The 15,684-nt window shown below is 39.5% G+C and overlaps 1 protein-coding gene across 12 annotated transcripts in view; it reads right to left on the bottom strand.

Moving 5' to 3' along the window:
- Positions 1 to 14,848, bottom strand: part of VEZF1 (vascular endothelial zinc finger 1) — a 167,747-nt gene extending 152,899 nt beyond the window's left edge. For all 12 annotated transcript variants that reach the window (XM_069226598.1, XM_069226600.1, XM_069226603.1 and 9 more), the window contains exon 1: positions 14,712 to 14,848. In XM_069226598.1, coding sequence (XP_069082699.1) covers positions 14,712 to 14,744 — 33 coding nt within the window. In that variant the 5' untranslated portion in view covers positions 14,745 to 14,848. The remainder of the gene's footprint in view (positions 1 to 14,711) is intronic.
- Positions 14,849 to 15,684: the final 836 nt, after the last annotated feature.

Raw genomic sequence — 15,684 nt, 5'->3', positions numbered from 1 at the left:
CAACTTTGGGGTTAGTCGTGAATTATCATATTATAAATAGCCAGTCAGAAAGCTGACATTGCAGGCAATAGCAAACAAGCAGCATATAAATATCACTTGCATAGACAAGAAACCTGTAGAGGACTTGTTGACTTGTTCCTCACTCCCTTGATTTTACCATCATTCTTTCCCTAATCAAAATACTAGGTACTGCTTAATTCATATTAAACAAATAAAATTACAGTAGTATTTTAGTTTGTCATTCAGTTGCGTTACCATTATTAACTCAACCTGGATACTACCAGGGCTTTAATATATGTAGTTTCTGGTTAACAAAAAATACCCTTAAAATATGGAATTTTATCATGACAAAATATTACTGCCACAAAAAGTCCATTTACAATGCAGTTACCAAACCCTAAAAATATTAATTAACCTTGTTTTGCTATGACCCATTCAAACAGGGGCAGGTTTGTTTCCTATACAGACACGTTTATATTAACCAAAACAGCAGACATTCTAAAATAACTCAAGACAAAGACTACAAGCCAAGTTGTCCTCAGAAATTGTACAACATTCGATGTTCATGATCTCCCTTTCAATATTAACTAACTAAAGAGAAGAAAGGGTACTTTGTTCTCACATCCCCAGTACTACACACCTCCATAATACGCTAGAAGTACTACCGGTAAGGAACTTTCCACTTCACTTAATACCAGGCAACAATCCTCTATAAACTAGTACAAGCAGGGTACCTTTATGAAATCATGAAGAACAACTTAGGCCACATTAAATGTAAGGTACACAATACCACGTAGCCAAACTAGGGTCAAGCTCAATAGTACATTTTCAAATAAGATTAACGTGACCAGTCTCTGTAGATGTCCGCTTAGCTACATCTATTCTGCTGCAGGAAAGGCAAACTCTGTTAATACTGTGTGATGGAAATATACCCTAGAGAATGTAATCAAACAGGAAACATGTCAGACCCTACTCACCTAACACATTAGAACCATACTCCACAAAGGGCATAAATGCATAAATGCTTTTTTTTTTTTTTTTAAACCGGAGTACAATTCAACTAGTGAAAATGTCCCTTTGTCCAAGAAAGCAGCACAAGGCTTTGGAAGAAGCTGAATGGTCGATAAGGAAATGCAAAAGGAGCACTAGAGTGAGTGAAGAAAGGACTACTTCGGCACCAAAGCGAGAAGAAGGGCTGATCGACTACCAGGATTCCAACACTGTCAAAACGATGTTCAGATCCCACGGAGGTTGGGACTCTCTAACAGATGAAAATAAGTGAGGAATGTATCAAGACAAAATACTGGATAAATGAGTCCATATAAAGTATTAATGGATGGTCCAATTTTTTTCCTTTGGAGTTTTGTAGTGCACTTTGTGGAACCTTGTGGTTACTTCTGAGCACAGCGGGATAGGAGCAGTAATTGATCTTAAAGTGATCTAGGAAGAGAATGTGCAATACTTGGCTGATGTTTAGCAATTATAGTTCCAACAAATCCAGAAGGCCAATTTAGACAGACTGAATAGTTCAGCTTTCAGGAGTTTCTTGGAGCAGAAGTTACGAGGTCCAGATCTCAGGGTGGGGCTGACAGTGTTCCATATTCTCTGGACTTGTGTTCCCAGTGATCTAACTTCATTTTTCATTTGTTCAGATTACAAGTGCTGGAGCAGCAATGAGCAAAATTACGTTTTACCAATATTTTGGGCCCTTTCCCCAGTATGCTTGGTGGACAAAGCAAAGAACCTCAAACTTGATTAATACAGATGATCCTTGGAAACTGGTAAAACAGAAAAGATAAACTGCCAATTATATGTTTACAACCCCTGCAGGGACTTGGAGACAATGCTAAGATCCTGATTTCTGGAGTGCAACTCGGATCATTTCTGTTTGCCCCTGAAACTTAAAGATTGGTGGGGGATGGTCAGTAAAGGAAACGTATTGGCAGTTTAAGAAAACAAAACCTTCCAAAATAAAGAGAAATCTACATCACTGAGAATAATTAGTCTTCTGAAAGAGGCCGAAGTCTCAGTGGCAAAGACTAAGACATGGCAGAGCTGAGAGCACCAGAATAAGTGCATAGTTGGGAATGGATATCCATTCCAACAACTACAAGCATTCCGCTACAGTAAGTGATATGATGTTGAAGGTTTGTGTGTTGGCTACGGGGAAATAAGGTAAATACTGTCTTGCTGCCATTTCACATAAGAGGTACTGTGAAAGGTTAGGTGTAACCTATGCAATGTGGTTGACACCACAATAGCTGTCCGTGTTTCAGAAACTTACTATACCACATCCCATTTTTCTCATCTTTACTATCACTTAACTTTACTATTTCCTTCCGCTAGGATATCCACACATCAAATTTCCTTAGACTCCGAGCTAGAAAAACAGTATGTATTATTCTGAGGCACAAAATATAAAAATGTAACTAGCAAAAATAAAAACATATGATTACAATTTCTGTACAGTCCATGGTTTTGCACTGATACCTCCTTAAGGATGTTATCACCAACTGACCATATGGTAAAACCTACAGAACCACCTTACCCTTTTAAAACTAAAACCTTTCCTAACACCAATTAAGTTTCGCCTCGTGGTACTATTTCTGTTTATGTCCCATATCAGAGATGGGCCAGGCTCCTTCTTGAAGCCAGAAAAGATGTTAAAATGGCCTGCACAGCTTTCAAATCATCCACATCACACAGCCTGATTATCTACGCTCCATCAAAACCTGAAACCCTTTCACTTCAAACAATACTAAGACTTGGAATATTCCAGCGATCAGATAAAGTATTGTTTGTGTTACTCTCCTATTCACATCAGGATGTAGCGCAGTAGTCAGAGCGACTGCCTCAGGAGCTGGAAACCCAGGTTCAATCCTCGGCACAATGTCCTGCAATTATGGGCAAATCATTAAATATCCCCGTGCCCACATAAAAGCGCCTTGAGACACTCATGGGTGATAAACTGTGCTATATAAAATCTACATTTCATTGCATGCTTCCTTTCAGAGACCATTCACCCACCATATGTATGCTATCAATTAATTTCACCTGACTTGAAAATCCGTATCACAAGACTCTTGGACATGAACTGGCCCATCTTTATTTCCCTCCACTTCCTCCTCATTGAAGTATGAAGGAAGCTATTCATTATCCTTATTCAATGGTGAGGGTGCAAGTTATAGTTAGTTCTGTAAACTAAAATGGGTGAATTTACGTGTTTTGTTGTTTGTTTTTTAAGTTAGGTTTTAAAATAACCATAACATGTTAACTTTTTAGTTTTTTCAGTAAGATGTTGTACAAAAAAAAAAAAAATAGGTTATATGGTGGTTACTAGGTCTTCTCATAATAAAAACAATTAATGTTTCAAAAAACAAGAAAAAACACACTAAAATTCACCTCTTAAATGCAAGGCCACTGGGATTATGAGATTCTCCAACCGCAGCTTTTTTACACATAATTATGGATTTGCAGCATTTGCCACATAATCCGCCGTCTACTGTGTATCTGCTGACTTCAACAGAAAAAAAGAATTTTTAGAGCTCAAACGTTACTAAAACCATGGAGACACATTTGCCTGCACACTGGAAGGCCCTTCTGAAAGGTTGACTGGTCATCTTTCAGTTATTATTGTATTTTGATGTTAAATTGGTACTAGTAAGGTGAATTATTTTCTGAGCCATATGTAAAAATGACAAAATAATGAAGTTATATCACAAAATGTGCGCATTATGCCACGTAATTTGCCTTTTCTTGCTGCATAATTTAGGCTTCCTCCGCTGCATAACTCTAGTGGCCCTGGTTACACGTAGCCGACGTAAGTAGAACTTGCATCGCCACAATTTCAGATGTCAGTGATGTGCAAGTTAGACTTTGACCAGGTACTTGTAACTGGTGAATTTCAAAGTTTTCTATGTTTTAAAATGTTACGTTTTTTATTATTAGAAGAGCTACACAACTCCACTTTAGCCTTTGTTTTTTTTTATGACTTTTTTTTTAATCTTACTACCGGGTTACACAACACTATATTCTTAAGCTTAATTTATCAAAAACTACTTTAAAAATTACCACCAAATCATGAGAAATAACGGAAAAGCCAATAAAACCCCAGTCCGCAGTCATCAGCAATGCTCCATCTTGAAGCCTATGAGTGATATTGGCTTTGGCAATGTTTTGTAGCCCTGATTTACAGCAGCGCAGATACTTTGCAGTGTGGCAAAAACACATTTCGAACAGCGCTATGACGCAGTCATGGATAATGCACTTTTTTTTTTTTTTTGTTCAAAGAGCATTATTTTTAGCCATGCTGCACAGCAGCCCCGTTGCTATACAGCATGGCTACAAGCCATTGTCAAAGTCAGAAATGCCCATGCTGTACAGCATGAAGAAAAGACAATGGCAGAGACAACATTCTCAAAGACAAGATCTATTGGCTTTGCCAATGCTTGTTAGATCTTGGCACAACACCCTTGTGATTCTGAACATATCAGTTAATTGTCACGTGTGAAAGAAAAAAAATGACATCTGGCAAAAAGTCCTAAGACAAAGAAAGCAACAGCGCCCATGTCTTAGTAAACAATACATTTGAAAGCAGCTAACATTTGTTGTCACAAACATCTATTTCGAAGAAGAAAAAGGCTTCTTTGAAAGGTGTGGCGCATAGTAAAATAAAGCTTCAAACAGCAAGAGGTTCAACAAGGACTAAGGAAGAGAAGAAAAACAAAATTAGTTCCTCGATCACAGCAGGCCAAAGGACAGCAATCAAGCTGAAGCGATCAGTATAGTCCACGGTCCAGCCAAAAGAAGAGGAAGTGAAGGCAGCACCTGTTTGCCAATTAGAGGCAGCAAATAAGAGGAACGATGAAGCCAATGAATGTTAACTAATTGGATGGCCACAAACCCCTTGTACTATAGAATATATCTTCCAAGCAAGAGTGCTTGCAGCACGAGACCTAAAAAGCAGGCTATACGGGTAAATCTACAGTTCTGGCAAATTTGGTGCAAATCTATATTTTCTACCCTGGCTCCTTTTTCCTTTGGCCCCAGCTTGATCACCCCAAAACTTCTACGAAGGAATAGGAGGTGGATATCCTTTGTTTTTTGGAAAGCTCTGTGAAGATGTGTCAAACAGCACCAAAGATATAAGCAAAATAAATTAAAAAAACACTCTAATGTATGTTTGTATGTATATGCATATACATTTTTTTCAGAGTTAGAGTGACGCATAAATTATGCAAAAAAAGAAGAGAACTCTGGGTAATTCCCAATTTTAAGTGTAGAGCAGCTCCAGTAAGGAGCACCTGGCAACACCAGCACCACTCTAGATTTGCTCACCTCAAATGTGTTCTTCTAGCTACGTTTTTAAGCATAGAATTAGCAAAGTGCCATCCACACTGAGCTGTCACTTTCTAGCATGGCATGGATGGCACTGTGGTAATCCTATGCTAAAAAACTTTGCTAGAAAACTGACAGAGGTGAGCAAATCTAGAGGGTGTTGCAGGGTGCTCCATACCAGAACTGCTCTCCACCTAAAAATGGGAACTACTCATGAGTTCTCCCTTCCTTTAGTGTATATATAAATTAAAAAAAAATATATATATATATATATATCACACACCACATGTATACACACAGACACATACTACACAGTCTGCAATTGTAACTTTGCAATTATAGTTAAGGTCAGAGTTCCCAACTTAGGTGCGATTCGAAAAATTAGCGTGAAAAATTCAAAATTAAATAAATCAGATTTACGTTTGACATACCACGTTTAACGCAGAAAACTCAAAGAAGAGAACCATAAAAAGTGTCTTTTCTCATTTTTCTCCCATAGGCATCTTTGCTTTCTGATACATAAAGAAAAGCTGGAAAGAATTGCACTAAACTTAGCACGAAAGTAAAACTTTACTCAAGGAAGCACCTTTTCTTGGTTTATTGCAAATCTCTTCAGTGTTCAAAGAAACTAGTAGTTAAATAAATGTTTCAGAGTGGTCTTGTGAGAAGAAAACCTAAAAATTTAGCGATATCTGGGCCATTAGCCCACAAATGGTCAGCGAAAGTCTGATTAAGACCATCCACGCACTAAATTTAAAAAAAATAATAATAATTGAATCTAATTGCATGAGAAAGCTCCCCACACCCTTCTCTCAAAAGTTTCGGATCCATGAAACCAAAGCTTGGTCTGTGGGCCCAAAGCATCCAATTGGCAGGCTGCGAAGAAAACTCTGTTGCTGCCACACACAAATAAGACAGAGGACTCAGTCCCCACATTTGAAAAAAAAAAAAAAAAAGAAAAGGAAAATGTACAAATGTCAGAGGGGTGGGGGAAGCATCCCCAGACACCCGTTTGGGGTGTTCATCCTCACATTAAAATTTTTAAAAAAAGGTTCCAAAGACTGCAAGAATTCTCAAACTCAGAGGCAGGATACGCAAACAGTTACAGATTTTTAAACAAGTATTTGGAATGCAATAGGTCTCGCATTTTCTTCGAGTTAGAGCTATTGGCATTGTAAATTCTTAACTGGACATTTCTTGCCACATAAATTGGTCAACCCTGCCTCATAATTTTTTCTTTTCCTGACATTTAATTCCAGTGGCCCTGCAAATAGCTAAAGCGCTTCCATTTATCTTCTTCCTCCATCTGTATCAAAAAATGCAAATGTTGCCGTTTAGCATCCTAATTTAAATCTGCCATGCTAATTCCAATAAAATACCACTTTCCCCACCCCACCATCATAGAGATGCTGGCGGGCTAACAAAAGTCCCCCAAAAAAAGACACAAGACAGCCACAGAGGAGAAATAAACTAGAAGGGTCACCCAAGCATATCAAGAGTGTTCAAACATTCATAGTTTAATAAGGATGTGAAGTTGGCCTGATTCATGGTCATAATTAATAAGGAGAGATAATTAAAACACAATTATCATATAAACCTTTATCAGGAATAAACATTTGGCATTAGACTGTAATGCTCAAAACAGCCCCTAAAGGGCGCCATAACAAAAATATAATTTTTAAGAAACATGGTCATGTAACCATATATTTAGATTCTAGAGGGTGTTTTTAGGGTTAGCAGGCCTACTACAATGATATTAAAAACAAGGCCTTTAAAATTAAACTTCTCTCAGCTGTAAAACAAAAGTTCTAGCCATGAGAAAGCTTAAAAGACACTGAATGGTGGAAGGGGTTTTTATTTTGGGGTCCCCACTAACCTAGTTTGGGGACCTTGAGGTGATGTAGACAGAGCATATTGTCCTAGGAAAACCACAGGCTGAGTTATGAGCAAAAATGATTTGTAGAAGTAATGCCCTGAAAGCACAGTGTGAGAGTTTGTGTGCTGCGTATATTATAGTATGTTGACTGCAATGCTCAGAAGAGCCTCCAGAGAACACCACAATAAAAACAGCATTAGTTAAAAAAAAAACATGGTCATGTAACCATACAGTCAGCCGTTAGAGAGCATAACCACATGAAAAAAAGAATGGGAGAAAGTAATGCAGTGTAACCATATTTTATATATATATTTATATAAAAATAAAAACCCTAGAGGGCATAGTGCATTACACATTTTCAGGGACAGCAGGCATATTGTAATGACATTACAAAAAAGGCCCATTAAACAACTTCTCTCAGCTGGAAATCAAATGTTCTAGCCATGAGAGAGCTTAAAAAGATTATGAATGGTGGGAGGGGTTATTATTTTGGAGTCCCCCACTAACATAGTGCGGGGACTCAAAGATGATATAGACAGAAAGGGCACTTTGTGGTTAATGTTTTGAAGATGGTCCCATTGTCCTAGGACCACCACAGGCTGAGTTATGAGCAAAAGTGTTTTGTAAACCTAATGCCCTGCACAACATTATGGGGCAAGTGTCCATGCCACACATATTTTAGTATTGTTGATATGACTGTAATTGTTAGAACAGCCCCAAGAATGACCCGAAAATGAAAATAGCATTTGTAAGAAACATGGTCATGTAACTATATAGTTAGCCCCCTAGAAGGTATAACCACACAAAAAGAAAATGGCCATAAATAATGCAATGTAACCATATATTTAGCCCTTAGAGGGCACAGTGCATTACAATTGTCAGGGGTAGCAGGCACATAGCAATAATATTACAAACAAGGCCCTTAAAACACAAGCTATTTCCATCCCTAAAACAAAAGTTCCAGCCATGGGAGCGTTTAAAAAGACAATGAATGGTGGGAAGGGTTATTATTTTGGGGTCCCACTAACCCAGTGTGAAGACCCAGAGATGATATAGATAGAAAGAGCATGTTGTGCTGAACGTTGTGTAGGTGGTCTCATTGCCCTAGGACCACCACAGGCTGAGCTATGAACAAAACTTTTTGTGAAAGTAATGTACTGCAAAGCATTATGGGGTGAGTTTCCAGAGTGCAGTGAATATTGTAGCATCCACTTTAGCTTTGAGGATTTCTGTTTTACGTAAAGCATTTACCAATTCCAAATGTTTCAGGAAGAGACCCACAAGAAATTACGCTGATTAGGTAACTGTGAACAATGTGACCAGCGCTCCAATACCGTTGACAGAGTTCACGCTGTTGAGCCTGTCGCACTGTGAGTGCCATGCAGCACATAGGGGAAGAGACAAAAGAAAAAATATATATATAATAGATCGCCCACGCTTAAGTGTATCGGCAATCGTGCAATAATCCGCATAACAGAGCCAGTCTGCAAGGCATGACAAAAGCAGCCTCATGGAGGGACAAGCATAAAGCATTTATCAATGACATCAAGTGATTTTTGAAAGGCAAGCCCAGGAACGAATGAGACTGATGGGCATGGTTAAAGGCCATACTATTTAGAACAGGTCAAAAAGGGGCCAATTCCAGCTAGGTCTGGTCAAAGGACAGGTCCTTCATCCAAACCTCACTGCTCACGTAAGGGCAGTCACAGCTTAGCCGCAAGTCCTTTAACCTAATTGTCAGATAAGTTACAGTTGGCTCCAAGTTACATAATTTGAGTAACAGACATATACAGTTAGCTCACACTCAAAATGCATTGCTTATGACCTCACAAAATAAAAACAATAAATAATGCCACACAAAACCAATACAACAGATACCAAGAAAATATATTTTTTTTTTAAACTGTCATTGTTGTCTCACTGGTAATATTAATGTGGTAAGTAATCGGACCTGTAGCACTGCTTACATATTTTCTACTTGCGTGTGTCACCCTGAGGCCGGGGTCATGAGCACAGAACTTTGAGAGCAAATTAAGGCTTGCATGGACAGTGGGCAAGTTACTGCTTTTGCCAATTTCAGCGTTTTTTTTGTTTTTATTTGTAAAAATAACTGTACTTTAACTGTGGCTTTCCGTGAATGTCTATGTTTTTTTAAACATAAATAACGTCATAACCAAAGCTAACCATAACTTTACTAACCTGGGCTTTTAAATTTGTATAACTTGCCTCTTTACTGCATAACTTACCTTCCCTTGCTTCATAATCCTATTGAACCTCACAATTCAGAATGGTTAGGGAGATGATATCATGCTGATATCATATTTCACAGTGAACTTGGAAATGTTACCATCTTTCAAAGTTCCCTGTGAAATATGTTTTTTCCTACCACTACAATCAGTGCAATAAAAAAAACCAAATATATTGTGGAGACGTGAAATGGAGGTCTCCCTAATGGGAAATACCATTGACAGCATCCTTCTAGTGGAGGACTTTAACCATAGTCCTGGGTAGAATTCAGTTAAGACAAAGCGCAGCCCGTTTATCACTGTTCTGGAAAATGGACTTGCGGGACAGTCTAAGGGTGCATTCCAGGTCTGTTGGTTTCTATTTTTGTTACATTTTACAAACGTTGTGAATGGGAAACAGATGAACAGAACAAAAAATATTTCCAGGCAGTTAAAGCTCTGTTCCTAAAATATTCGACTTCTTTATTGTATACCACTACTACATAAAGTCCATTGTTTTGTGGAGTACTACACTGCTGACATTACATTGTTAGCAAAAATTAGACACCTGAATGATCCAATGTGCAGAGTCCATCGGACATCCATCTCACCCAGTCATCTTCATTCTCTACATGAAATCCCTTGGAACTACACTCACCAATAACAGTACCCATCAATATGCCAACATACAAATGCACAGTCGCCCCTGCTCCCACGCAGCAAACACTGCCTGAACCACATCAACACCTGGGTGTTCAACGTCGAGCTTAAACTAAACCCCACCAAAAACGAATTCTCCGTATTCACTTACAGCAAGCCACAACTATTTCAAACCTGGCCCAACGACATAAATCTGGATGTGTTCAAAGCCCAAAACTAAGTCACACCTCCCTCCATTTCAAGGAACACACAGCCAAGAAACTCAAGAGGTCTCTGCACCAGCACTCTTTACTACTGAAAGCAAGACAGTTCCTCCCAGAGTGACTTCCAAACTGCTTTTCAAGGTCTTGTACTTTTGCATCTGGATGGTTGTAACATTCTGCTCCATCACCTCCCAGATTTCCATTGTCCCATCATTCAGGACATTCTACATACTGCTGCATGATGTACCCAGGGCCTGAATAAACTGACTCAGCACGTGTGTTCATATTGCACATTAGCAACCAAATTAACAATGCACATTTTCACCTCCAGTTATTTATTTAAAAAAAAAAAAAAAAGGGAAGAAGGACAGGCATTACAAAACATTGATCCAGGCCTTTGTCATTGCCAGACTATGTTTTGGAAGTGCAATTTTGACAGGCATGTGTATTTCTCATCTAACCCGGAACAGTCTTATACCTGCGTCTGGGCTCGTATAGCGAAGAAGTAAAAGACACATTACGCTTAATCTCTCATCTTCATGACTTTCACTGGCTACCCACCCTAGCCAAATTCCAATTATGTGTCACCTTCACAAGACATTACATAACATTTCCTATCTTGTTGAACTACTCACAATCTATGAATGATCCAGAGGACTGAAACGTAAATATTTATTACGTTTGGAAGTTCAAAAATTAAAGACAACCAGAGACAGCAAGCAGTCATTGCCAGGAGCAACTGAATCAGCATGGAACTCGTTCTAGCCACCCTCACAAAACACAAAAGTATACCCCTATTTCTTTAAGTTTTGATATAAAGCACCCTAATGCCCATCAGTCATGGATGCCTCATATAGATGCTTTAATAACATAAAGATGACTACATCCCATGCACCGTAAATGAACTCCTCGTCTCCACTTGCTTAGCTGCACCACATTCAATGTTAATGGAATGACCTACAAAACTATTGTGACCAGAGCCTCTCGCCTATTTGGCTGAAAATCTCAACATCTCCAATGGGTCTTGGCACACCTACGTCCCAGACACCAATAGATTCAAGAAGAAAAAGTACAACCTTCTCCATTTACACACATAAGATAAAGAACCGAAACTGTGTCAGTCAGGTGCAGCTGTATAATTATTCAATGTAGGGAAGAGCTGAAGGGAAAATTCTGCAATAGAGGTGGTGAGCCACTGAAAGCTTGAGCCAGGCTTAAGCCTGAAGCCTAGCTCAAGATTTAGTTGTAGCCTCGAGCCCATAATGAGTCAATCTTTCATGTGGTTTGTGGGGTTTTTCCTCCCACTGCCCACGTTGTGGTGTTACAGCGAGAGTTGCAGAGTGTGAAACTAGGAAACCAGATTTGAGTCTCAGCATCGGATCAACATTTTATGCTTTAGAGTAAGTCACCAACTTTCCCCAATGCCTATAAACAACGTATGCGACCTGGTGCTCACGAAAAGCGCTACAATATCTTCGTCCCACGTAATTTCAAAAACTGCAAAAAAAATGCACTAACAGGTAAAAACAAAGCCTTAACATAAAGCAGGGCAAATAGTTACCCATTTACTGGCTCATCTGTACAAAATGAAACCAGAAAACCTGGATAAATTGGGCGAATTTATGCTTAAGTATTTTATCTCACCAAAACTCTTACTTCATTGTCGCTACAGTGCTATAATGTGGCCTACTAATGTCAAAACGTCTACATGTTAAAGAAATACACTTCTTTTTTTGATTTTGAAGAGACTATTTTACATGATGTTATTGTATGATTTACATAGTGAATGTTTTCAGGGCTCAGCTCGTGCGTGTGGCTCTGAAAGCCTTAGCTCGGCTCCTCCTGCCAATTTGTTGCCTCTTCCACCTCTCCTATTTCACGAGCACTACACTTGCGATGCAGTAATTCACCAACACCTCTCAAAACCCCACCTCCTTACCCCTCAATTCACTCTCACTGTATTTCTATATTCGATTCTAAACAGACCACTGCTGCCTTTTCACCAAGTTCATGTTATTCAAATGCCACATATATACAAGCAAGATAAAGGTAGAGGTTAAGTAAGGAATAGCATATGGTTAACGTAATAACCTGATGCACGCAGTACAGTGATATTCGACCATTTTTACAGCTCCTCTTCCTCGTACTCTCTAAGAAACTACTTTTCAACAGCTTTAAATATTTTAATAACGATACAAAGACGCAAGGCAATATTAGTAAACTCTACGCTCGGAAATTTGAATGGAATGCCACCTTGTTATTTTGTTGTGCACACGTTTACTGGACCTCGTAATCATTCGATTTGATCAAGGTAACAGAACACATTTAATGCCTATTGTTCTCAGAGCAATCCGAATGAAATGACAGCTCTCCAGGCAAACTGAACAAACGTGTATTACGCCACCTTGGGTGGAAAGATGCGGCGCTGGGAATCTTTAACGCCAGAGGGTAACATTTCTGCATTGCAACTTTAATGTTACGGCAGCACATTAAGGGATGAGTCATGTTATGCATGTCCCGGTGGAAAATGTTTCATCTCCCGTTCTCTCTTCAACAGGTATCTTAGCTAGGTATTTTAAAGACAAGCAAACATGGCTCAATAACGGGTACGGGGAGCTGGTAACGGCACACATGACAATCATACGATCCCTCTCTAATCAACTAAAACAGGGTTGACTAGAGGACGTGTACATTTAGAAATTTCAATTGAGGGCATCTATAATCTGAAATTGTTTCCAACGCAATTAATCTTGGAAGCGATTCTTCAAATGTTACATATACAAAAGTAATGGCAATTTGAGGTACTAAGGGTCAGAGCATGAAGGCTAAAGATTCTTGCAATGCAATATATCAATACGTTACAAACTAGTATTTACCGTTATACCCGTTGGTTAGCCAGTAGCTTCTGACCAAATCTGAACATTTTGGTAGTTGGCATGGTAAATAAAATAATGTGAGGGACACTGTTTGGTCAACAGTAAAAGTCATCCATCTTTACAGCATTCCCCGTCCAACAAGATTACAGCGCTTTATAAACTTCAAGTGATGGGAAAATTAAACCACTGCAATTGACCAAGTTTAGTGCAAGATCGGAATACTGTGCATGACCTCCGCGGAGTGTTTCCCTGTATTAGAATGCCATCATTGTGGTGTTGAAGTCATGTGGGGTCAGTTTTCACAACCACGTGATCTAATAATGATGCCAAATCAATTGCACAAAATGTCTGTAGGGGTGTAAACAAAAACAGAAAAATACATAACCCATTGTGTGATAAATATGGTGTTCAATAAAAGGCAAATCTATCTTGGGGGAGGTGGCAACGCTATGTAATTACTAACTAAAACAGTTGTGTAAGCTATGGATCTGGGTCTACTCTTATTCTTAAGACCACCAACTTATTTTGAGGAGCTGCATTTTTTTTGTTGCAATAGGAAGGAAAACAGCCGTTTTAAAGGTGGGACGAATTAATCGTTATCTGCTGTAGGTTTTTTTTTTGGGGTAGTCAAAAATGTAAAACAGGGCTGCAGAGAAACAAGAAAGCGGCTCGTATTTTCTTACAATTAGACAAACCTATTTTCACAGCATCTACAAAACAATGCAAGCACGGATGCGGCCCATCTTCCAAGGGCTAGCTATCATATAGCCCATGTTTACTTCTCCTGTAGTATATGGACCCCAACCGCGCCACCACAAAAATAAGCATTTGCAATTTAACATGTTCACTCCAAAAACATCATTACTTCATATAGCTACAGTTTTCCATGCTACAGTTGAATGCTTCTTGACATTGCGAAAGTCCTGTCCAAACCTTCATCGAAACACTTTGTGGGAATGATAGCGATTAGTGAATGGGTAAATAAGTGCAGTCTGCAGTTTTCTTTAGCTAAATGAGTAAGTTTTTAGAAGATGAAAGTGGCTAAAGTCCTCGATGAGGAAAATGGCGAGAAAAAAAAAAAAAAAAAAAGAACGTGCTTTCCGACTGGAAAATACGTAATCACTGCATATCCAGGAAATATGAGATAAAGGGCACGATTAAAATAAGTTCAACTCTCTCCCCACCAATTAAAAAAAAAAAAAAAAATTAGTTGATATGGTATGAAAACTAACGCTGTGCTGAAAGTGTCATATTAAGATCCAAGGCCTTTCTGTGATGTTTTATTGAGCGTAAACTACTAAAACCCTCCCTAACGCTGGACACACTGCTATAGGTCCAGCCTCAGGTATCTCTGCGATGTTCAGGCTCCTCAGGAGGGAGGGAGAAATGGGGCAGATATCCCGCGGGCCCATCGGTGAACTCCCCTCACTGCCCCCTCCTTCTCACCCCCTTCACCCACCCCAACAACCCCCGCCCGCACCCCCCCACATTTCCTCCCCCCTTGCCCCCACCTCTATGCGGGAGGGGCCCTTACCTGGAACAGGAAAGCAGTCCAGTTGGCCTCCATGGCGCGTCGCTGTAGTTATAAAAAAAAAAAATCTTCCCCGTCAGAATGTACCGGAGCCTACAACAAAGCACCCAACATGGCAGCGCCACAACTTCCGGTAACCTCTGCGGGCCGAGCCACTGCGACAACGGGGATGCGCGGCCCGAGAGGGCACACTGTTTCCTTCCTCAAGAGCCAAGAAAAACACAGTCACAACTCAGGATTACACAGTGGCTGTTTAGTCGACGGAAGCAAGCGCTTCTTTCCAGCAAAACAAATCACAACTGGTCATCTGTGAGCGCCAAATGGAATGGAACACCCCGCAGTGGCGATGGTCCAGCCCACGAAGGAGGGGAAGGGGGAGATTAAGAGAAGATGGCCACTGTTCGTCCAGTTATAATGAGCGGAATTACCTCACGAGCCAAATTAATCTCGTAACCGTTGAGACAAAGGCAACTGCTTTCTTATTATTATAACAATTTTCCCTCCTTGTTTTTAATCAGGATATTAGGAATGTAACAGAACAATAAACACAATTTATGCAGTACGATGTTTGATCAAGTCACGTAAAGCCAGATTTTATCGCCCTCCAAAATGGCATTCTCTTACCAAAGCATTGCAACCCACTGTGCATAACAGAATTGAAATGCAAATACACAGAAACATCTCCTGAATCCACGACTCTATGATGTGAGGATAAAACTTTAATTTCAAACTAAAAATGGCACGAGATTCAACTTCACGAATGATGTGGTCATTTTCCCTCTCGGTTACAGTTAGAAATTAATTTCACGTCCCCATTCTCATCAGTACATATTCACATATAATATACCATAATATGTGTTTTGTAGACTGGGGAAGCGATCGCGATAATAACAGAGGCGAGAGTTTATACTCGCTCTGTGCGGATTCAAAAATAACGCTTCCAAGCTCCGTCCTCCCCTTTGGCTGCGACGGATTA

This window comes from Pleurodeles waltl, chromosome 3_2 (assembly GCF_031143425.1).
Source record: "Pleurodeles waltl isolate 20211129_DDA chromosome 3_2, aPleWal1.hap1.20221129, whole genome shotgun sequence".
NCBI lineage: Eukaryota > Metazoa > Chordata > Amphibia > Caudata > Salamandridae > Pleurodeles > Pleurodeles waltl.
This window is presented reverse-complemented; position numbering and strand designations above follow the sequence as displayed.